This window comes from Dipodomys ordii, unplaced genomic scaffold, assembly GCF_000151885.1.
Source record: "Dipodomys ordii isolate 6190 unplaced genomic scaffold, Dord_2.0 Scaffold64, whole genome shotgun sequence".
Lineage (NCBI taxonomy): Eukaryota > Metazoa > Chordata > Mammalia > Rodentia > Heteromyidae > Dipodomys > Dipodomys ordii.
In genome coordinates, this window is record NW_012267280.1 from 7805894 (window position 1) to 7828935 (window position 23042).

A 23042-nucleotide genomic window follows, 5' to 3' on the forward strand; every position below is an offset into this window, starting at 1 on the left:
TGGTTTGGGACGGATCACAACACTTCAACATCTGTCATGTACAAAGAGGCTCGGTCCTTCTATTTCTCTTTGAAAAGTGACTTTACTAGCAAACCTGGTATTTGACTCTGAGTACAGTTATGGAAATTACACTTCAGTTTCATTCTGGCTGCCCGGGACAAGTCTAAACATGCAGAGTTTTCTGGAACAGTTCTCATATGGACAGGAAAGGTGAACAGCTAAGATTGCTATCATAAAGGGCTTTTATAGTCTCTCTGGGAACAGGAAGTAGCAGTAAGCCAACAATATGTACTTGTGTGGAACACGCATGCACATGTATGTGTATACACACACATAAACATAATATTCTTTTTGCTGACTTTACTCAAATCAGCCCAGGGCTCCCGAGTCCCAGAGGCGGGCCCTGTGTTGGAGTGGGCACCGCCCCTCACGGGTGCTGAGCTTCCTGTCTGTGCTGTCTCAGCCTCATCTGTGGCCCACACTGTTTCCTACTGCTGGAATGTCCTTACTTGTCATCCCAGGCTCTGCCACTTAAGTTGTGGTTCAGGGTTTGGTGGCCCTGCAAGTGCCACTGTAAACAGGGTCCTATGCGAGGTGCCTGTGGCTCACATGTATAATCCTAGTGACTTAGGAGGCTGAGGTCTGAGGACCTAAAGCCAGCCTGGGTAGGAAAGTCCTTGAGACTCATTTCCAATTAACCACCAAAAAGCTGGAAGTAGAGTCGTGGCTCAAGTGGTAGAGTGCCAGACTTGAGCAAAAAAGCTGAGGCACTGAGTTCAAGCCCCAGTATCAGTGCAAGGGAAAAAAAAAAAACCAACAAGATGTAGCGTGGCAAATAGAATATGAACGGAACCATCACTTGATGTTTGATGTCACTGGAATTTCTGTTTGACAGCAGAATTACCAAGCACACGACACCTCTGTATCATAGATCACGAAGAAGGCAAATTCCAACCTGGCTTCCTTTCCCTCCTGTATCTCTCCTCCAGGGAAGGAGAGAGACAGGATTTCAGCAGTAGGTTTTAAATGCATAATTGTTCAAGGAAAAGCACGGTGACCTGTAGCCACTGGCTCTGTGAAACCTGGCTTTTGAGCCGTGCGTCAGTCATTCCTGAAATAGTTCCCTGCTCACTGGGACCTCCTTATGCCTTTTTCAGTGGTGCAAGTTGCTGAGCTCCTTAAAGGCTCATCTAGTGGAACTCAGAAGAATATGGTAAAAAAAATATTGCTTTTACACTTTCATAGTTGGTGTGTGGCATAGTCTTTCTGCTTGGGGGTTGTGACCTATCACTTCCTACAACTGGCAGGACCTTCAAATGTGCAAGGAATCTCACCGATGGACATTGTTCCTCTGCACTAAGCCCTCCAGACAGCTGCCTGGTAGACGCCCCGGAGCACGTGGCTCTCAAGCCCGGCCACAGGGTTGGAATTTTTCATTTAATGGAAGAATGTGCGGGGCAGGCTCTGGGTCTCTAAAGGAAAGACATCAGAAATTCCCCAGCGCTCCCTGCATTTCACAGGTGACCCAGTTAAGATTTCTCTGAAGAAGACAGTATGTAGAAAGGGGCCAGCCTCCGTCTCTCCAGATCCACTCTGTGCAGAAGGCAGTCTGTTTCTATCACCATCAGATGGTGCTTAGTAGACATCATGGCTGCTGAGATGGGGACAGAGATGCTAAAAAAGAGGCCATGAAAATATGGTGACCCCAGATGGTCAAGGGTGGGCTGCACCATTCTCAGTCCATGCTTGAGGACAAGACAGGACACATTCCCTCACCCCCAACCTCCATCTTGTTTTCTTCCTAAGCTAACTTGCCATGACTTGGCCCAAGTAGGACTGGTTGGCAGGGAAGGCCCTTGGCCCTCAGGAGAGTTCTGATCTCCTCTTCTCTTGGAGGTCCGAGTGTGCTGGGGTTTCTCCCTTCCTTACCCAGCTTGCTGACGCACTCTTGATCTTAGCATTAGGGGCCCTGGCCTATGACACGTTCATCTTTAAGCAGGTGATAGATAAAACTAGCACTGAGACAACTGGACATGGAGGGGTGTCTGCCTTCCCCAGGCCCCTGGTGACAGCTCTAGGCCCTGGGCTGGGGCCTGTGGGAGGCCAGCCTTGTGGAGTGGTAGCCAGATGATTCTGCAGTGGGCGAGAATGGATGGGAGGGAGACCAGACCACAGCAGACCAGGTGTATAGGGAATAAGGATATATGTGTGGGGGAGAGAGGGAGAGAATGAATGAGAGAATGTTCTGTGAGGGGTCACAGACTTTCCCATCAATGGAGGGGAATAGTCTACATTTTTAAAAATCATTCCTGACTGGTGCCTGTGGGGGGAGGGGAAATAGCTGGAAAATTGGTGCCCCAAATTTGTCATTGGCGTGGGATGGGTGGGGAGGAAAAATGGCAGTTCTGTCGTGACCAGGACAAGAGGGTGGCTGTGTGTTGGGTACACACTGGGAACGTTTCCTTTGAAATTTGGGAGCGGATCTCCTCCTTGGACCTGGAGCCTCCTCCTGCCACTGGTCCGTGTCCACAGACTGTGAGTCAAGATACATAGGCAGTGTCAGCCCAGGTCACGGACCTCCACTGCAGGCTCCAAGGGCACCCGGGGCCCACCAACGCATTGCACACGCATCCATCACATGGCCCCGTCAATGACAACTAATTACAGCCACATCTGTCCACAGCTGGGCACGGGCCAGGGGCCTGGAGGAGAGGTGCTGGGCTGTGTTACCACTCCCTCTGGCCCAGGCTCTTCCCCAAGCAGAACATTTCACGTCTGCCCCTGTTTAGTGGGAGAAAGGGAAGAAAAACAATGAAAATGAGTCAACAAAATTGTCGAAAATGGGACCAGAACAGCAGTCACATGTTACTAGGGAGAGGATCCAAGCCAACACCCCAACTTCCTCCGTGTGGGCATCCCTCGCAGCCTCTACAGCTCAGTGTCTAATGAGAAACACAGCATAGCATCCATCTCCCGTGCTTCAGTCCTACTGGAGAGAGAGGAAAGAAAGAGAGGAGAAGACGAGAGAGGAGGAGAGAAAAAGGAGAGGAAGAAGGAGAGGGAGGGGAGGGGAGAGAGGAATGAGGGACAGAGAGAGAAGAAGGGAGAGAGGAGTGAGAGACAGAAGGAGCGATGGAAAGAAAAGGGAGAGGGAGGAGAGAGAAAGAGAAGGGAAGAGATGAGAAGAGGAGAAAAGAAAGCAAGGGACAGGGGGAGGGAGGGAGGGAGAGAGAAGCTATACATTAGAAGTTCAGTTTGCATTTCAATTTTGTTTGCCAAGAATATGTCAACATGTGTAGTTGTTTTCCAATTAGAGCAGAAGTATTTTGTATGTCTAAAGATTAGTAAGGATTGCTGTATGTCTATGATTTGATTTCCATTTCTGAATGGCATACAAACACTGTTTTAGTAACTAAATTTGCCTTTTGGTTGAATTAATGGGAAATGATTCTTTTATCTCTTTGGAAATCACTTCACCAGCTAATTGACTAAAGCAAAATTATATAACAAAATAATATTAAAACTATGAAAGTGCTCTGTGAGTTTCTTAAGACTGGGGAGAGGTGAGTGCTGGTGGCTCACACCTGTAATCCTAGCTACTCAGGAGGCTGAGATCTAAGGTTTGTAGTTCAAAACCAGCCCCAGCCAAACAGTGTAAACCTCTTATCTCCAATTAGCCAGCAAAAAGCCAGAAGTGGGGCTGTGACTCAAGTGGTAGAGTACTATCCTTGAGTGAAAAAGAAGGGACAGCACCGAGGCCCTGAGTTCAAGACCCAATACCAGCACACACACAAGCATGCGCGCGCGCATGCACGCACGCACGCACACACACACACACGCGCACACACACACACACACACACACACACACACACACACACACACACACATGGGGAAAAAAGACTCAGGGAGCGATTCCCTCACACTTAAATCTACCAGAACTTCTTTTTGGTGCTAGCAGGGGTTCAGGGGTTGAATTATTCAACTTGTCAGGCAGGCCCTTTACCACCTGAGGCAGGCTTCTAGTCCCTTTTTTGGTGGCTGTTTTTGAGGTAGGGTCTTGCTTTATGTCCAGGCAGGTCTGGGCTGTGATCCTCCGACTTGTGCTTCCCGATGTTGCTAGGGATGGCCAGCATGTGCTGACATACCCAGCCATGGGTTGTGTTGGTGTCCCTTGACCCCCTCTGGTCTAGAACTGTGTGTTCTCCCCACCTCTACCTCTCAAAAGGCTGGGATGACAGGTTTGGGCCACCTTTTGCCCATTCTCCCCAGACATAGCTTTGGGAGTTCAAAAATACTGTGCAAATTTAGGCTTTTAAGAAATGATTATTCGTGCTAAATTTTTTGGTCTATCTTTTACACTCTAGTGTGTTACTCATTTTTCCAGTCCTATGCTAATTTCATTTTTTTTTCAAATTTAATTTTTATGGGGGGGGGAGTCAGGTTAAGTTTTATCCAAGTTTCACTTTTCCAGAGGGATTTCCCACCTGACAGTCCCCTGTCATGAGGGCCCCAACCCCGCCCCCCCCCATTGTTGGTGTTTATACACGTTGAATTCTGCCCAAGTAGTCCCCAAATACAGTGCCTGGTCTCTCTAATTTCTTTAGCTGAGTAGATGCCCCCCCTATCCTTCCCCCCGGAAGTCCTGCGACCGGAAGAGCCTCAGCTAGCAATATCCCCATGAAAGTACTTTGACATTTTGCATAGCATAGGGAATGTGCGAAGGAATTTGAAAGATAAGCCGTTTAGACTGGGCAGATTGCCACACGTCCCTATTTGGTGAGATGTAAGACATAGAAATTGTTAAAGCAGTAGTGTTAAAGGTCCATCTTCCACCAGAAGTGAGGGAAACAATCAGAAAATTGAAGACTTAATCCTGTTTCGCTCATTCCAGGCATTCCTTCCTGCGGTAGACATGTCATAGTTGGTCAGTTTGTACAAAAGTGCACCCTTCCCCCTCCCTCCTCTTCCCTTCCCCCTTCTTTCCCCCCTTCTCTAATTTTCTCTCTCTCTCTCTCTGTCTCTCTCTCTCTCTCTCACACACACACACACACATTCAATGCATACACAATAACATGGAGCTGGCGCTCTTCGGTGAACTAAACAGCCAGGGCCGCACAGCCAGCCAGCCTTTCTCATCTTGTGCCCTCTTGCGTAGCACCCGCTTTCAAGCAGATATCTCTAGACAGAGACAACTGGAAATAGACTTCACTTCACTTACAGGCACAGACTCCATCCCTGCCCTTCCCTCTTCAGCAGAAGCACTATGCATTGTAGTCATCATGTATTTTTAGAACTTAACGTACTTTATACCTTTATGCTGCTCTGGAAATGATCATGAGGGCATGGTAGAAACTTCTACCAATATAAATGGTTTTAACCTGTCCTGAAAGGTTTACAGAGATGCTCAGAGAATATTAAAGGTATTTGGCTTAGGGATTACTTTGGAGTGCCTTGCATTCCTTTCAAATTGTGGGGTTTTTTTTGTTTGTTTAAAGTTGGTCCCTGCTATTGTGTGAGTGTGTGTGTGTGTGTGTGTGTGTGTGTGTGTGTGCATGTGCACATGTGCATGTCTGATAGAGAACATTGGGAATGGATGCATGTTTTTCTTTTTCTGTTTCAACTTCAGTTAATTCAATTTGCCATCACTTTAAGGCAGCCTTCCATGCTTTTGTGATAAAATAGCTGCTAGAAGAGGTTCATAAGACTTCAAAAATGAACTTTTCAGTCTAATTTCACTCATTTCCCCCACAGATCTAGGTCAGGAATGATGGCATTACCTCTGAGAGCATTCTGGGGTTCTCTTTTTCTCTTCCTCCTGGGCCCCCCATTTGTCTTGTCCACAAGTGGCCAACTCCTGTGAGAATGACCATGGTCCACTTTTTGCCTGGCCTTTGAGAGCTAGTGGCCACATTCTTGGGCTCCCAAGTGGGCTGAGCTTCCTGCCTGACTTCCGCTAGCTGGGGACCATTGGGGTGAGTGCGCATCTCATAGGAAGAAAGCACAGGACTTGCAGCTGATCTCATTGACCCGAGACTCCATGGGGTGAGGGCAGGGCAAAGGGAACATGCTTCTCACAGAATGTTCCAGCATTGCTCTGGCTCTAGAATCTGAAACAGAGGGAAGGGAGCTCATGGATGGCCTAACTACTAACTGCAGATGTAGGGAACAGCTCCCTCAGAGCTGGAGCTACCGGGCTGGCCAGAGCCCACAAATTGCACATGCCTTAGGATTTGGCTGAGAAGCCTGGATATGGAGGAGAGAGCTAGGAATCTTGTGTATTTTGTAGTGGTGGTGGTCCCTTTAATGCCCAGCAGCTTACAACAATATGCGTGGGGTAAGGTTTTTTGTTTAGTAAGATATTGTAAAAGCACACAGCATGTGTCTAATTTAAAAGTGATCTTTTCAGTAGTGAGCCCTTGAATTGCAGGTAAAGATACCCCCATAAATCAGGGTAAAACCCAGCAATAGCTATTGTAAACTGGAAACAGTGAGGAATCAGAGCAATGGTGTTGCCAAATTGATGGTGTTCAAGAGACAGAGTAAACATTCATCTTAGGATATGTTATTCTAAAAACTCATTTTGTTTTTAACTAAATCCATTTGCATAAGATCTTGGCCTTTGAGGATGTGTCACAAAAGCCATGGTCTTGAAAGCAGTTTTTGCAAGGCATGGAGGTGTATGTAGATAGAGGCTGGATTATGCAACAAGCTCAAGATCAGCCTAGGCTACATTGCAAGTGTCTACTCAAAATAAACCAGCCAACCCCAAACAAAACAAAACAAACCTCCTCTAACAAAAGGAAACCATTCTCCCCACAAAGCTAACCATCTTTAGATAGTTTTGGAATTACTGGTTCTTTGGAGTTGCCTCCTGGGCCCAGAATATGTGACAAAATTTCCTATATGAATAATACACACCAAGATTTCCTCCATGAATATATTTCCAACTATACAGATACTTGGCCTGAGAGTTGAATTTATGTATTAACACAGTACAGGCTGGCGAGGAAGGCCTTTGTTCTTTATTTCTTACTTCAAGTTTTCCTGAATGATTTCTGTGACCTGCAGAGTATTTGGCTTAGGCAAAGCTACCCATTTATCCACCACATATGCCAGTATTTCTTTTCTTTTTCCGGGGAAGCTGTACTAGGGCTTTGTACTTGCGAGGCATTCACTTTGCTGCCAGCCCCTTCTTTTTGCATGAGTTATTTTTGAGATAAGGTCTGAGTTTATGGCTAGACGGGCCTAGACAGCAATCCTCTTACTTGTGCTTTCCAATATTGCTAGGGAAGACGAGACTATGCCACCATGTGTGGCTTTTGAGTGAAATCGTGTTACAAACTTTCATGTCTGAGCTAGCCCCAAACTTTTAATCTCTGTCTCTCAAGTAGCCAGGATTATAGGCTTGAGCCACCACACCCAACTACATGCCAGTATTTTTGTAACAGAAGCTTGGGAAGCAGCTTGATCCCAGTGTGCCATCATGGCTCATAGCTCCCAGTCCATGGTCTTGCATTTCTTCTCGGACAGTTGTGGAAATTCGCTTCCAAAACTTACCTTAAATTGGTAGCTTCTGAGATGTGTCAACACTTAAGAGAAAAGCCCAGAGCCATCACGTAGCCACTGTAGCTTCACTCCTTCCGCTTTCTGCAAGCCTGAGGTTTCATAGAAATTGCCATCGACTTCGAAGTAGAGAATCCTGCTGCTTCAGGCTCTAGTTGAGTTGCTGTAGTCAAAGTGTGGGTATTTGGTAATGTTTCCTGCGTGGACTCTGAAGACAACAGAGTCTCCTGAGGTGCTGTGGGATGGGAGGAAGCTCAGGAAGGTTGAAGGAGTGAAGTCTTGGTGCATTTGCCCCGAAGTGGAAGTGATGTAATCTCCCTCACTCAGAGGCTGCTGCTGAGCCCTGGAGTGACTTGGTACTACTGCCTCACCTTCTGGGCTTTTCTGATCTGGGCAGTACCCTGGTTATGAATGAGTGATTAACCTGGACATTTGCCACACAGCTCCTGGCTGCTCAGGTGGTCAGGAAGAGCCAGGGCCCACTTTGGCTTGGTGTTCACTGGCACCGAGCAGTGTTCTCTGTCTGTGGGATTGTTGTCTGTACTTGTCACTTGAGGTGGAATGAATGGCACCACCACTAGACTGAGAAAGCAACAGCAACCAGGGATCATTCCCCTCATTGATGCTAAGATGCCCATCTGGCCATGGTTTAACAACTCTGTAACTGATTTAACAGCAAGGCATCAGTATTTAATTTCTTTCTTAGAGTAGGTTTCACAATCTATGTTGTCTTTGATGAAATATAGCCTAAATCGGGCTCCCTGCTAGGCTTTGGGCTGCCATGGAAGGCTCAGGGTGTCCTGAGTAACAGGAGAACAGACTGTGAGAGTCTGTGTTATGTCACATACCCAGTGGAGGATCTGGGTCAACATGTCATGGGTCCAGGCCAGGGATGGGGACAACCCAGTCAGGTGCATCTCTTGAAGTCTTTCATACATTTTGGATGGTTAATCTGTAGCACAGAAGGGTTTTTTTTTTTTTTTTTGGTTTGGTCATGGGATTGGAACTCAGCACTTGGGTGCTGTCACTAACCTTTTTTCGCTCAATGCTACCACTTTGAGGCACAGCGCCACTTCTGATTTTCTAATGGTTCATTAGACGTAAGTCTTACAGACTCTGGTGCCTGGGCTGGCTTTGAACTGCGATCCTCAGATCTCAGCCTACTGAGTAGCTAGGATGACAGGCATGAACCATCAGTGCCCAGCCACAAAAGGATTTTGAACTCATCTTGGAGTGACCCAGATTCCCGAGCAAAGCAAAGCACATGGAATGACTTAAAATGTCAGGAGTTATGGGAATAGAGGCTGACATCGCCTCTGACTCAGAGAGGGAAGCACATCCCTGGTCTTGACTTGGCCTGGCCTACTGTCAGCTGCCCCATTTCCAAAGTACAAAATTAAGAACAGCTTACTGTCCCAAAGGTACTTGTAACAGATTTAACTTCGTACAATAAGTATCTCCAGATGTAATTGTTTGATGCAGAAGGTTTCCATGGTAATGGCACCCTGGCCGAGTGTGTGGTGAAAATATAGGCTTCGTGAGAACCATGTGCTATTAATAGCATAATTTTCTTTTCAAGAATTTTTTTTATCACCAGAAGCAGAATATGGATATAAATTTTAGACATAAAACAGTATCTAATAAAGCCTAGCCACTATTGCTCATGTCACACCCCGCACTTCCTCTCCACAGTATGCCCATGTCTGTTATGGTTTTAAACTTAGATTCTTCTAAGGATGTGTGTACTATCTTATGTTTAATGAGAAAAGATGAGTTGGGTTCTGGTTGCAGTCTTGTCCTAGTATGCCTAACCGAGTTTCTACACCAGTGGAATGGGGATAGTAGAGCCTGCCTGGGAGGAATTGATGCACCCTTTAAATACAATGACAGCAGACACGTGGGCTCCTTTTCTCTTCAGTTCTTATTACATGGTTGCTTCTTCTCATATTTTAACATTATCTTTTATATAAGAAATGAGCAAGGATATTTTGTTGCTCAATGTCCTTTAAGTGAATCTTCCAACTTTAATCTTCAAGACTTGGCCCTAAAATCTTGCTCATTCACCTTATTCTGTCTCTGTGCAATGTTTTGTTTTTTTGCCTGAGCAGAAGTCCCTTGGAGAGTGTATGACGCAGCACAGAGTTCACATTGGGGAACCCTGGTCTCTCTTGGTCTTAGGTCTGAAGCTCCTAAGTCAGAAGCATGACATGTTCATAGTCTTGCAAGTACTGTTAATACCTGACTGAATCTACTGCCAATAGAAACTGACCAAGAGCAAATTGTATAGATGCTGTCCTTCACTTTCTAGACTAAGGGGACTTTTGACTTGTTCTTGAGGATTGTCTGTTTGGCAAGAGAGACGCACATAGACAGTGTGCGTTGGTCCCATTGAGTGAGCTGTGGGTATCTGGCATTGTGGGTTGTTCCCATGGAAACAGGCAGCCCTTGTCCATGTCCACATGAACATGGTGAGGTCCCATGAGAGCAGATGTTGACCACAGTTTAAGTATCCTCCTATTTACATGTGTTCTCTTTGCTTGCAGGGTGGCTGTGCTGGCTCCGGCTGTGGCAAGTGTGACTGCCAAGGAGTGAAGGGACAAAAGGTGAGCAGCCAGACCTTAAGTACCAATTCCTTCCGAATTGCCTTCACGACATCAATCACTAAGCGCTCATGCATCAGAATTAACAATCAACCATTTATGTAGAGCCTCAATGCAGTTTGAATAATTCCTGCCCCCCCCCCAGCAATACAGATGAAATAAAACCAGACTTCGCATTACTCTGAATAATACTCTTATTTAATAGTGAGTCTCTAGAGAATATGATAATTAGTAGCAAGGATTGTAAAACTAAAAGGGTATGGATTATTTTCTATTTTTTTTAACTCTTCAAGCGTAGGGAACCTTTTTTTCTACCACAAGCTATGTGAGTATTTATAACATATTCACGGGCCTTAGAAAATAGTATAGCCAGGCAGCTGAGGGACACATTTGTGTCTGTCCCTTGTGTCCTAAGTGCTCCCAAGGCCTTGTACAGCCCTCCTGGATGGGACACTTCCTGCTAGGGAGCAAGTACACTGGCTGAAAAACCTTTTGATTTAATCATCTTTTTAGATATAACAGATAGGTAAATTCAGCGTTTTTTTTTCTGAAAAAAGGAGAAAAAGGTTTCTATTCAACATGAGGACTTACTATATTCAAATTAGTATTGGATTTTTTTCATTTCATTGAAATCATTTTCCAGATGATTGGAATTTAGTTGCAGGTTTCATGCTTGTCTAGATTTACTTATAAAAATGGTAAGCACTTACTATTTCCCAAATGTACTATCTTGTCTTGGAGTAAGCTGTCTTCTCATTCAAGAATCACAGATCTCTAGATAAGGATAGTTTCTCTGGCAGGCAGGCTGCGCCTTTGGCATTTCAGTTGGCTTGAGGGGGTGCCTGTCTGGTTTTTACCTACCAGGTTTTAAGCTGTGTCTGGATGCTGAGTGAGTCACCATGGAAACCAGGTGTGCAGGGAGGGAGCTCTGGGCCTTGGACAGCCTGTACCACAGCCCTGCACTGCAGGTCTGCTGTGGAGTCACCCCTCCTTTGTGCCAGAGGGACTATCTTCCTGTGTACAAACTCCTCCTTCAGGTCTTATTTACACACACACACACACACACACACACACACACACACACACACACACACACACACACACACACACACACACACACACACACACACCCTACCTGTGGGATTCAGCAAATTCTGCTGCATACAATGTTGTTTTATTTGTTTTCAGCTACTTGCTGAAATGCATTACTGTTCTAAAAGCAGTGCCCGATGGTTGGTGGCACAGGTCTGACTTGGTAGTTTCTGAATGAAGGAAGTGGATGAGAACAGTCTGACGATTTTTCTGATCAACTAAAGTTCATCCTGTGTCCTGTCCCTTCCCTTTTGGGATTTTTCTCTAGCCAGTCAGTCACAAGTGGGCATTTTAAAGAATTGTTAAGAAGGAGAGGCAGGTCTTTCTCATATTACAAAAGTTAAAAAGAATCTAACATGAGTTATGCACATGAGCACAGTGAACTAACATAGAAATCCTTAAGACTCAAGGCATGGCAACAAATGGGAACAGAAGCCTCTGGTAGCCTGGTTCTCTCTCATATTACACAGTTGGGGAGACAGGCATTAGGGTCTCCCCTCTAGGGGCGGGGAATGCTCTATCTACCCACTTGCATTGTCCCCCCTTTTTCTATATCCTGGAAGGGCCCCTTAAAATTCTCCTATTGAGCACACATCTGTGAATTACCTTTATAGCCCATCAAAGGTAACCAGGTGGACATACTGGGACTTGGCTTTCCACATAGTCTCAGTTGCTGCCTGTAGAACCGAATGGTGAAAGGCCTTCGGGAGTCTGTGCCTGGCGAGTCCTGGGGCGTCAGCTGCTGCTGATGGTGGAGTGTGTGCTATGGTCATTTCCTTTCTCAGTCACCATGGGTGTGGCAAGTGCTGGTCCCCACCAGAACCTAGAGGACCTAGCCTAGCCCTTCTAGGGCACATCCTGGCCCAACCTATTCCTCAACACTGTGCTGTCTCCATTTCTTTTTCCATAAGGAACATGTCAAGCCATAGCCTTTGTAAGCTCTGCGTGAGTCCATGCTCAATAATAGTGTAAGACACTAACTTGTGAATGGAGTGAGACCCCTGACCCTCGTTATTTGCTAACTCCTTTGATGCTGTGTCACTGTGACAAGAATGGAGGTGCCAGGACTTTTCAGGTAGCAATCAAGTGACTCACTGGTATGGAGAGGGACAAAGGGCCTTCTTCCCAGTGTCCAGATAAATGGAAACATCCGTCTCTTGTCTTGGAAAACCTGGGTGTGGTTGTCTGTGTCAGTCTTCTAAGCTAAATGGGAGGTTTAACTAGGAGGATCAAGGTTTCATTTTGGCTCACCCATACCTGTGGAGATCCTATTTGAAAATGACCTAGAGCAAAACAGGCTACTGGGGAATCTCAATACAATCAATCAATCAATCAATAAAAGTCACTTTGAGGATACGAGCCCCTGCAGCTCTCCTGAGTGCAGGTTTCCATCCCCTCATGCCTTTGGCCTTTTCCCCAGCCCTCAGCCTCTCATTCCTGCACTGTGACAGTGCTTGTCAAGTGTGAAGGCTGAGAGGATGAAGGGCTTGCCGTCACAAAACATGAGGCTGCCACTTGTAATCCCAGCTTGCCTCAGTTCTCATGGAACTGAAATGTCGGTAAATTAAATTCACTTAGAATAGGGGAGGCACATAGCTCCGAGAGAGCTAATGTTACCTAACCAGGATAGCATCAAAGCCTGGGAAATGTAGAAATCTTTGTTTTCTAGGCATCCCTTTGAGGAATACTTGGACAATGTTATTTATTCAAAACCTGATAGTGCCCTGGGTGAGCTGGAATCTCTCCAGCCTAATTACCAACTCTCTTCTGGCTGAGTCCTGCTCTCTGTGGAGCTGCAGTTAATGGACAGAATGTCTTATAGTCTCAAGATGTTCTCAATGGATTTTAATGCAATCGCTCACTGCTGTGTAATCGCATTACTAAATAATCAATGCAACACCAAGCTGTGGAGCTTTGTGGTCTCCCACTGGGCTTCAGGGTCCCGTTGTCTTGTTTATTTTTCCATTTCCTGCAAGACCACTCCTGGCCTCAGATGTTTTCTCTTAGGTAATTAGTTTGGCGTTGTACACATCAGCTTTGTGTCCTCTAGAGATGTGTGTGGGAATGCTGTCTGATTAAACTCACTACAGTGTGAGTGTTTGCTGGCTCAGTCATGGAGCAAAGCCCTTCTTTTCCTTGATAACTCGATTTTCTCAAGCACCCATTCCCAGGAATCCTTCTGTATGCTTGGAAGTCAACCAGTTATATTTTGGTGGGCTGGAGATTGTTCAGGAAGTCTCCCAGTCTTTTAGCTGTGGAAACGCTTATTTATATAAAACGACCACTGTATTCTGACCCCACAGTGTCCCAAGAAGGAGCTTGTGCTCTTGAAACAAATAAGCCAAGAGTAGTCAGTCTGATCTGGAAGAATGGAGAAAGCAAGCATGGTCCCTGTCCTGGGAAGAGAAGCCTTGAGCCGTTGAGTGACACACAGCTTCCGGAGTGAGTTCAGATCCAGGCCTGTCCTGGCTGTGGTCAGCAGAGCCGCTGGGACACAGATCAGGACTCACAGGTTTCAGTACCTGTAGAGACATTAATACACGTAGCTGCAAAGTCAGAGGAAGCTGATGGACACAGTCATGGAAGAGTTCCCCAGTCCCATGGTGTGTACACTCCCTCGTAGCCTCCTGCCTAGGAGAGCAAGCCTGAGCCTTCCTTGAAGAGGGCTGTGGTGACAGGGTGGCTGGAGGGCCATCGAGAGGCCAGGCTCTTACCCTGAGGCCACGGCGGGTCTTGTTCCTGAGGCCAGTCATCTGGTCTCCTGTCTGGTAGGTAGCTATACCACAGTGAGCCAACTTGGCACATGGGGCAGGGCAGGGTCGTTGCCCAGCCCCCTCGCCACTTGGGAGAGAGTTGAGCGCCCTTCCTAGGGTAATAGCATTCCATCCTCTCAGGTAATATAATTATGGTAAACCCTTATGTGAAGGCTTGGATTCCCTTGTGCCCCCTTCCTGTGGGAATTCCTAGCACTTATACCCTTCAGTGCTCTGGTTAAAACTCAGTGCCATAGTGAGTGATCTATTGGTAGTAACCCCTGACTATTCAGGAAGAAATAGGGTCTTATTGAATGACTTCAGGATGCAAGTCTTAAGGCCATTGCCAGCCTCCCTCCCTCCCTCTTTCCGTTCCTCCCTCCCTCCATTCTTTCCTTCATCTCTGCCCATCTGGGAAGTGTGATGTCCCCTCCTTTCTGTAGGTGGCCTAGAGCTATGGGCGGCCACATCTGCCCACCTTGGGCAGTGTGCTAATGGCTCAAAAGGGCTTTAGTTTCTCTGCTGTCAGGTAGGCACTGTTAAGAAATGTCTTCACATGACGTGCAAAGTGGAAAAAGCCGTATCCGATCATGAGAAGAGAGTCTCTATTTGTAGTGTTTCAAATCCCATGCCATTTTGTACTGATTGGCTCTGTAGCTCAATTGCCAGGGGTGCCCATGTCTCTTGGGTCAGGAGCCAGGCTTTTGCCTGCATGTCTTAGTACAGGAAATCCTACAATTCCCCGCACATTAGGCACCACATTCTAGTCATTTTTGGATGATATCGTGATAATCATAAAAATACCTTAGTCTCTAACAGTGCTTTTTAGATAAAGGACAGATCTGCTTCTCACGGAGATCACAAACGAGGTATTTTCTTAGTTGTCATGACATCTTAGGGGAAATTCCTTTCTGAGACAAGAACTATTACTTTATTGGTACTTTTGGAGAACCCAATAATCTTCAATTTATAAATATATTTACTTCATTGGTCTTTCATTCATGGTTCATAATTCTGGCCATGATTTCATTGTGAAACATAAAAAAAGGCTGGATGTAGTGGCTCATGCCTATAATTCTACCTACGTAGGAGGCAGAGAGCAATAGGATTGAGTTTTGAAGGAAGTCCAGTAAAAAGTTGGTAAGACCCCATCTCAAATGATAAAAAGTGGGCATGGAGGCACTTGCCTGCCATCTCAGTTATAAGAGAGGCATAAATAGGAGGATCATGATCCAGGCTAGCTTGGGCATAAATGTTAGACCTTACTTGATAATTCAAATGTTAGAGAGCTTGCCCAGTAAATGTGAGCTCCTGAGGTCAAACCCCAGTGCTAAAAGAACCCCACAAAGTATAAATACAGTGCTTTGATCTTCTACTTTATTTACAGACTAGTGAGTCTCTTTTTATTTCTTAATATTCCTTATATTTGTCTAGAATATTCCTTATGTTTGTGTCCTCAAGGGTTTATAAATCAAGGATAAGACTATCTTTTTATTTGTAGCAGAATGTTATAAATTTCTTTCCTATGAATGAAGCTATTTTCATTTTAAAGCTACCCCATTTCTTTTTTAGCACATGTAAGTATTTTTGTATAGAGTCTCCGAAACTTTGTATACTAGCTTGGTTTGGGTTAATAACTAAAACTATTCATAATAATGGGAACTGACTAATAAAACACCTTCTGTATGGAGGCACATACCTGATTTTCCTAGTTAAGGATTTCAAAATTAGTGTTTTTGTTTTTTTTTACTTGCAAAGCTGCCAGTGGCTCATGCCTGTAATCCTAGCTACTCAGGAGGCCGAGATCTGAGGATTGAGGTTTGAAGCCAGCCTAGGCAATAAAGTCCATGAGACTCTTAGTTCCACTTAACCACCAAAAACCTGGAAGTGGGGTTGTGGCTCAAGTGATAGAACACTAGCTTTGAGCAAAAAGCTCAGGGACAGCACCCAGGCCCCAAGTTCAAGCTCTAGGACTGACACACACACACACACACACACATACACTCTGTTTTCTAGGTTTCAAAATGTGAAATATATACAACAAAAATGCACTAAAAAGTGGTATTTAGTATAAAATAAGAGTTAAACAGATTCTAGCATATGCTTCAAGCATATTTGAAATTACTCCTAATACTAGTGAGGCTGGTGGTCCTAAGAGCTGTCCATTCCTGATATTGAGAGTGTCCAGCCTTGTTCCTACAGACTACCTTGGGGTTTTTCCTGTCTTTTAAAAATATCATTGTTTTTATAACACTAAAAATGTTGATTTTTTAAATATAGAAAATATAATATTTTGATATCTTTAATACTGAAAATCCTAAAATAAAAGACTGCCCAGCCTTTTCCTAGTATCGTTGTCAGCCTGCATTCAGGGAGTCAGCACGCATCTGTGGGGATGGAAGAGAGAGGTCTAAGGGAAGGCAGGGAGTTAAGAACCATACCTTTGATTCTCTCTGCAAGATATCCCAGAATGCTCCATAGTTGTTGCACTTTCTGAGTCTTCTGGAGATGGGTGTTAGTGCAGCTGTCTGTCTGCAGGCCCTGCTGTTTCTCTAGACTTGAACAGCCTCTGGGAGGGGATGGCTTGCTAAAGGCAGACTTAACCGGTGTGAGTGCCATTGCCCCACAGAGAGGGAGCTTCACCAAGTCACTTTGGCCATGTTACTTTGACCTGTACCTTGTCACAGGCTGATGAAGGCTGTGGAACAAGCAGGAAGTTGAGCACATCAGAGATGCACACACATGGAATGGGCCTGTCAGTAGCAGTGCTGGTTTCAGATAACATGAGCGATGTTTGCTTGCTGGCCCAGCTTGGGCCCAGCTTCTGGACCAAAGACCCAGCCACAGACCCCAACTGAGACTACTCTGTCCACAGATGGAGGCAGAGAGGTCAAAGACACAGTCAGAAGCCCTTAGGATCCTGACATAGAGATGGCTGCATGCCTGGATGGCTAGGCTGCATCCTTTGTGGTGTTTGTAGCTTTTGGATGCTTCTAGAGGAGGAAACATGAGCTGGTGTGTGTGTGTGGGAGGTCTTTCTGCAGTCATCATCCGATTGCAGCAAACCCTGTGATTTTATCATCCAGTTCTAGAATCATTATCCCTTAAAATCCAAGGGAAACTGGCTCTCTCCATGTCTAGCCCTTCCAAGCTCTGCTTGTTCTGCGGCTAACTGCTTTTCCGGATGGATATGTTCTTACAAGTGTTGTCCAGACTCTTCTATTCCCCCTGCTAGCTTCCTAAGGGCCCTGGGCGAAATGTATTTCTGGTATAGAGGGGACTTCCATGGGTCTGAGGAAAACTCTGGGGCCACACATGCCCATTAGCAGGCCCTCCTAGCAGAGGGCTCCATGGACTAGCACACAGTCCTCCTTGTCCATGTCTGCCTTGTCATGCCAGGACTTTTTCCAGATGTCCCCGTTTCCCATTTCCACATGCATGCCTGAATCATCCCTCTGGCAGAGCAGTCTGGAGAGGCCGCGTGGGTTCCCACAGTCACCTACTTTAGTCTTTTGGGGAATAGTTCTTTGAAAACAAAGCATTTCTTGGAGAAGCATGCCCAAATCAAAGGGTAAGTAGTAAACAGTTTACTAGTGAGGAGGCCGCAAGAAGAGTCCATGCATAGTGATGAAAGTCTGTCTGCACGCAAGGCCCCATCTGCCTCCTAGACCTGCAACTGTCTCTGCCTGGGCCTCCATCCATCCCTGTACACACGTTCACCCTGCCAGGGACTGGCAGCAGTCTTGCTCCTGGTCTTCAGCTCCCTTTCCTAATTCCTAACTTTTCTACTTCCTCACGTTAATGCCATTTGCCCTTTAGCCTTGTGTTTCTCCTCTTCCACCTCTACCTCCTCTTCTTCTACCTTCTCTTCTTCCTCCTCCCCCTTCTTTTATTGTGCTTGAACTCAGGACCTGGACACTGCCCCTTAGCTTTTTCAGGCAAGGCTGGCACTGTACCACTTGGGCCATAGCTCTACTTCTGCCTGTTTTTTTTTCCTGGGTTGGCTTTGAACTGTGATCCTCAGATCTCAGCCTCCTGAGTAGCTAGGATGACAGGCATGAACCGCCAGTGCCAGACTTGCCCTGTGCTTCCAAGAGCTGTTAGGAGCCTGCTGGGGGATTCTCCTTGTTGTGTGTGTCACTTCATCCATGGCCATTTGGAGCTCAGCCTCTTTCACAAAGCCTTGAAAAAATAGCTAGTTTTGTTTCCATGTTCCAGTGAGTAGAAAGAATGAGTGTGAGTAGAAAGAATGAGTGTGTCCCATGAGTGTTGTACCAGACACTTTGTGTGGGGACACCCTGTCATGAGCCAGGAAAGCACGGACAGTCCTTGTCCTGATTATTTGTGGATTTTTTTTTTGTAAATAGGATCCTGGCAGACCATTGGCTGGCAGGAAAATAGCTTTCTTTGAGAAGGAACACCATGAGACTGTATGTTTTAATTCAAGATCAAAGACTTCACATGAAACAAATCGCTGCAGTTGGCTTTCCCTCCTGTCTGTGGGTAGATTGTCAGCTCAGGATGGGTTTCTGGACCTCACATAAGGCTGGGAGGGGAGGGTGGTGTGGGGTGGGGGCCCAGGCCCTCCAGGATGGTATGGCCATGGGAAGTGGCCGAGCACAATACCCAATTAAACAAAGGAAGGACTCCATCAGCTTAACGAGAAAACCAGATGACTTGGGGGGAAGTGGTGCCCCTTTGTTTTATTTTCCCCTTTGGTAAAACTGTTAAAATGTCAAAGGTATATTTCAGTGCCATATCCACTTAGAGTTTAGCCCACTTTCTCCATAAACACATACTCTTATTTAAAAAAAAAGTTATTACAATAATACATTACTGGCCCAGTTCAGTTGACTAGAGAATGCGGCAGGAGAAGCCAGATGTGGTCGCTGATTGATTTCTAAAACCCTACAATAAAGCCACTCTTGCTGTAAAGTCCCTCAGTAGGGACTTTTCCTCTATTAGTCTAAGATTCTACCTGCCAACATGCCTAGAGATACATCTGCAAATAGACAAAGAAGAAACTTCAAGTAAAAAAAAAAAAAAGAGGGCTGATGAGACCTTCTTCCATAGCACCTTAAATGCTGCTTGCTCTGAGGCTTGTCCTGAGCCCTCTTGAAGCCTATTAGGTCAGGAGGTTAACTTGATGACCCTGGGATTCGAATCTGTGGTCCTGGTGTGGTATCACGCGCAAGCCTGCTGTGTCTGGCTACATCCTAGATTCCACAGTGGTTTCCTTCACAAGACTGGTAAGGGAATTCTAGGTCCGTTGCAGACCCAGAACCCCTAGAACTAGAAGGGCAGTCTCTAATACCCCACCCCATTCCATTGCTCTGCAATCTGGGGGTGTTCTGAGCTCCTCTTGGTGCTGTGGGCTGTGGCGGTGGTGAGCAAGGAGATGGTGGAAGAAACATCAGTCTGGTCATGGCATAGGGGAAGCCCAAGCTGAGCTGCGTGTCCTGACCGAGCAGGCTGGGGTGGTACCTTTTCCCCTGGGCTTGTACCCCTCCTGCTGGTTGGTGGTGGGTGGGGGGAGGGGTCTTGTAAACACTGCTCTGTGGCTCTTGCCATTCAGTGTGTGCATGGCGTGTTGGTTTTGCCTTCTCCTGATGAGGGTTTGGACCCCCCGAGGAATGGTACCGTGCTCTTGGAGTGGTGCACATAGCCTGTTCCTGCCCCCCACATGGTGCCGGGAACAGGCTGGCAAGGCCTGCTACCCTGTGGTCTGGGGCCCAGAGGGCGGCCATTCAGTTCTTCTTGAGACAATGGTGGGTCAGCTGACCAAACCGTCTTGCCTGCCAGGGCAGAAGCAGTAGACAATGCAGGGGACTTCCAGCATGCCTCGCTCACATTCTAGAGCGTGTTTCAGGCCTAAAGTGGTGCAGCGGTTTTCTTCTCTGAGGACCTGAGACTGCTGGTCTCTGTTGAGGAACTCCATGCTTTGGAGCCCTGCTCAGGCTGGCACTGTGGAGACCTCAGCAGAGGCTTGAGGGAGCAGGTGGCTGAGGGGATGCTGTGCCCAGCCCTGGCCTCGGAGGGCACCCACACACACTTCTTCCCACAGCCACAAGCCGCCTCTGTCTGCTTTCTTTGTAAAAATCCCGTGCTTCTCCTCCTACACATTCCTCACCTGTGTCATTGCTGATCCTCCGTTACCTTCTGCTCACTGACCAGAGCAGGTGCCTCTAGTTTGTTTCCCAGTGTTACACAGTGTGCCTGGTGATGTCACCTCCAGGGCCCTCCTAGTGCTGGCTCTCTTCTCTCATGCATACCATATGCACATATAAATACACTCACTGCATGTGCACACATGCACATAGCCTACACACATAGATAGGACACAGATGCACAATGTGGACACAGATACACATGAGGCATGCTGTACACACTTGGCATGTGCACAAACACAAATACACAGCGCATAATATACTATACACTTCCCATGCATACACACACTTGCCACATGCACACAATATAAATATACATGTATGCCACATAGATATACCATGTGGGTATATACATGTATACATATACACACACATACACACACACCATATATAGACATAAGACAAAAGCACATGCACAAAATTCTTAAGAGTGCCCTGCTTCCTCCTGTGGTTTGATCCTCTCCTGTCCCCCTCATGCTGCATTTGCATTGGACTCTGCTGCAGGGTGGCTCTGGAGTCTACCACTCCTTAGAGCAACTGGCAGGTAGACAGGGGGCCAGCTGGAAGGCCAGGCCAGGGCAGAGCTGTGGCTGGCTCATGGACCATGCAGGGTAGTGTGAGCCTGAGAGAGGCTGGTGCTCTTGTCTGTTTGGGCTGCCATACTTGAGCTGACTTAGTAACCGCAGTCATTTATTTCCCACAGTTCTAGAAGCTTGAAGTCCGAAGTGAAGGATTTGCTGTGTGTAAAAGCCAAGGGAACAGTGATACCTTTTCACCGGGTGTCCCCATCATGAGCACCCCACTTCTCAGACCACCGCCATGATGGGGAGGACTGGGCTCACAGCTCAACACTCAGCATGGTGTCCATCCTGGGCTGGGGGACTGACCTATCCTCTGCTGATGACGCTGTGTCTAGGTGCCCTAGTAACTGGGCTTGAGCTCCATCTGAACAGTTCCTGGTGGTTGTGGATTAAAGTTGAGACTCTCACCTGGAAGATTCCTTATCTCCAGGCCTTTCTGAGCGGGAGTGCCTCCCGCCTTGGACTTGCAGTCTTCCCACACTGCCAGAGGGGTCTGCATACTGGCGGCGTGGGCCTTTCCAGGGCAGAGCTTGGCTGTACCCCAGGGACCAGGGCTCACAGCCAGGGTCAGAGCTTGGGGTCAGTTTGAAGGGAAGGAAGGCTGGGCCCCTGGTGGGTGATGGCTTTACAAGTAGACATTTCCTCAGGGTCACATACTTTTTTGGTGATTTATTCTGGAAAACAGCCGAATGACTCAGCAGGATTTAGGATCCCTCCTCCGTCCTTCTTCTTGTCCGGCCTCTGAGGTCTTGTTGACCACAAATGTCCAGCCAGCCTCATCCTCCTCTTCCTCTTGCCTTGGAAACACTGGGCCGGGCACTTGGGTGGAGGCCTGAAGGTTTTGTCATCGTGGCCTTTCCATTTGCGAACGTACTTGGTTTTCCTCGTTTTATTTCCAACATCATTTCAAGTGGAGATGGGAAGCCCAGCCTGACTTCCTTCCACAGCCTCTGGTGTTTGTCCCTGGCCTGGGGACACGTTGTCAGATTCTGTTTCTGTGATCTTTCCCGTGGATTTGGGCCAAGAACTGAAGAGAGGAAGGAGGGACTGTCGTCAGGAAAGTAGCAGAGGCAGAGCCGTGTTTCCCTGGGGTCCCCCACTTGCCCAGACGCCCTCTGCCTCACGTCCTCTGTCTCTGGCATCTGTTCAGCCCCAGCATCTCACCAGCGTCCACAGAGGGGACAGCAGGAGCCCCTGGTGACATCCTGAGACAGGTGTCTGATTGCTAATATTTCCAGCCTTGCTCCACAGGTCCCCAGATGCTACCATCCACATCAGCCACTCTGCAAATGCAGACTGAAATTTAATTTCTAAGGTGTTTGTTTGCATGGTGATGCTTAGTACCTGGCTCTCTGCTCCTGACTCCCCACCCGAGATCTTAGGGTGCTCTGCCACGTGATTTAATTTCTGCTTAAAACATCATATGGGTCTGAAGTCAAGAGCTTGTCATTTCTTTCCTGGGCTGGGTTCTTTCCCTTAGTTTTTTTTTTTTTTTTTTTTTTTTGCTCAGGGCTTGGCACTGTACCTCTGAAGCCACAGTTCTACTTCTGGCTTTTCAATGGTTAATTAGAAACAGGAGTCTCATGGACTTTCCTACCCTGGCTGGCTGCCAGCCATGATCCTCAGATCTCATCCTCCCATGTTACTAGGATTACAGGTGTGAGCCACCGGTGCCTGGCTCTTTGCCAATTTTGATGTGCCATGCTGTGTGAGACCTTGAGGCCTGGGTGGAGAATCGGGGGCTCTCAGGGGGCTCCCATGGGTTTGGAGTGCCTGTGGGAACTGAGTTTCCACAAGGAAAACAGTTTTATATCTGGAAGATAGAGGAAAGACACGTCAGGCTGCCTGATCTCACAGCACCCTTCTGCTGGGGGAGTTGCCTTGCTTGTATTCTAGACCCAGCACCTGGGTGCTGGGTGGGCACATGGCCTGGTGTGGCTTGGCCTGTCTCTTTCTGGATGGTTTCTCCCTAACTTTTCTCTCTAACACATCCACACTTGGCCATCTATTCTCTAATAAGTCATTTTTAAAGTTCACATACCAAAGACATGGGAAATGTCATGTTTTTATATTGTACAATTTACAACTTTATGAGAAAATTAATGCCTGTCAATTGACAAACTGTAATTGTTTCTGCCTTACTTCTTAGCAACAAACTTAGTATTTTTATCTACCAGCATTAAGTAATTAAGGAAGCAATACTATAAATTCCAAGCTTTAAGATGTCTACAATAAGGGAAAAACAAAGGAGGGGGTAACAATGCTCGATAGGAAATGGACTCAT

The 23042-nt window shown here is 46.7% G+C and overlaps 1 protein-coding gene across 1 annotated transcript in view; it reads left to right on the forward strand.

The window, feature by feature from the left end:
- The window catches only part of Col4a1 (collagen, type IV, alpha 1), a 128338-nt gene that overhangs the window by 43723 nt on the left and 61573 nt on the right, over positions 1 to 23042 (forward strand). The window contains exon 2 of the mRNA XM_013022832.1: positions 10109 to 10168. Within this exon, the coding sequence (XP_012878286.1) occupies positions 10109 to 10168 (60 nt within the window). The remainder of the gene's footprint in view (positions 1 to 10108; positions 10169 to 23042) is intronic.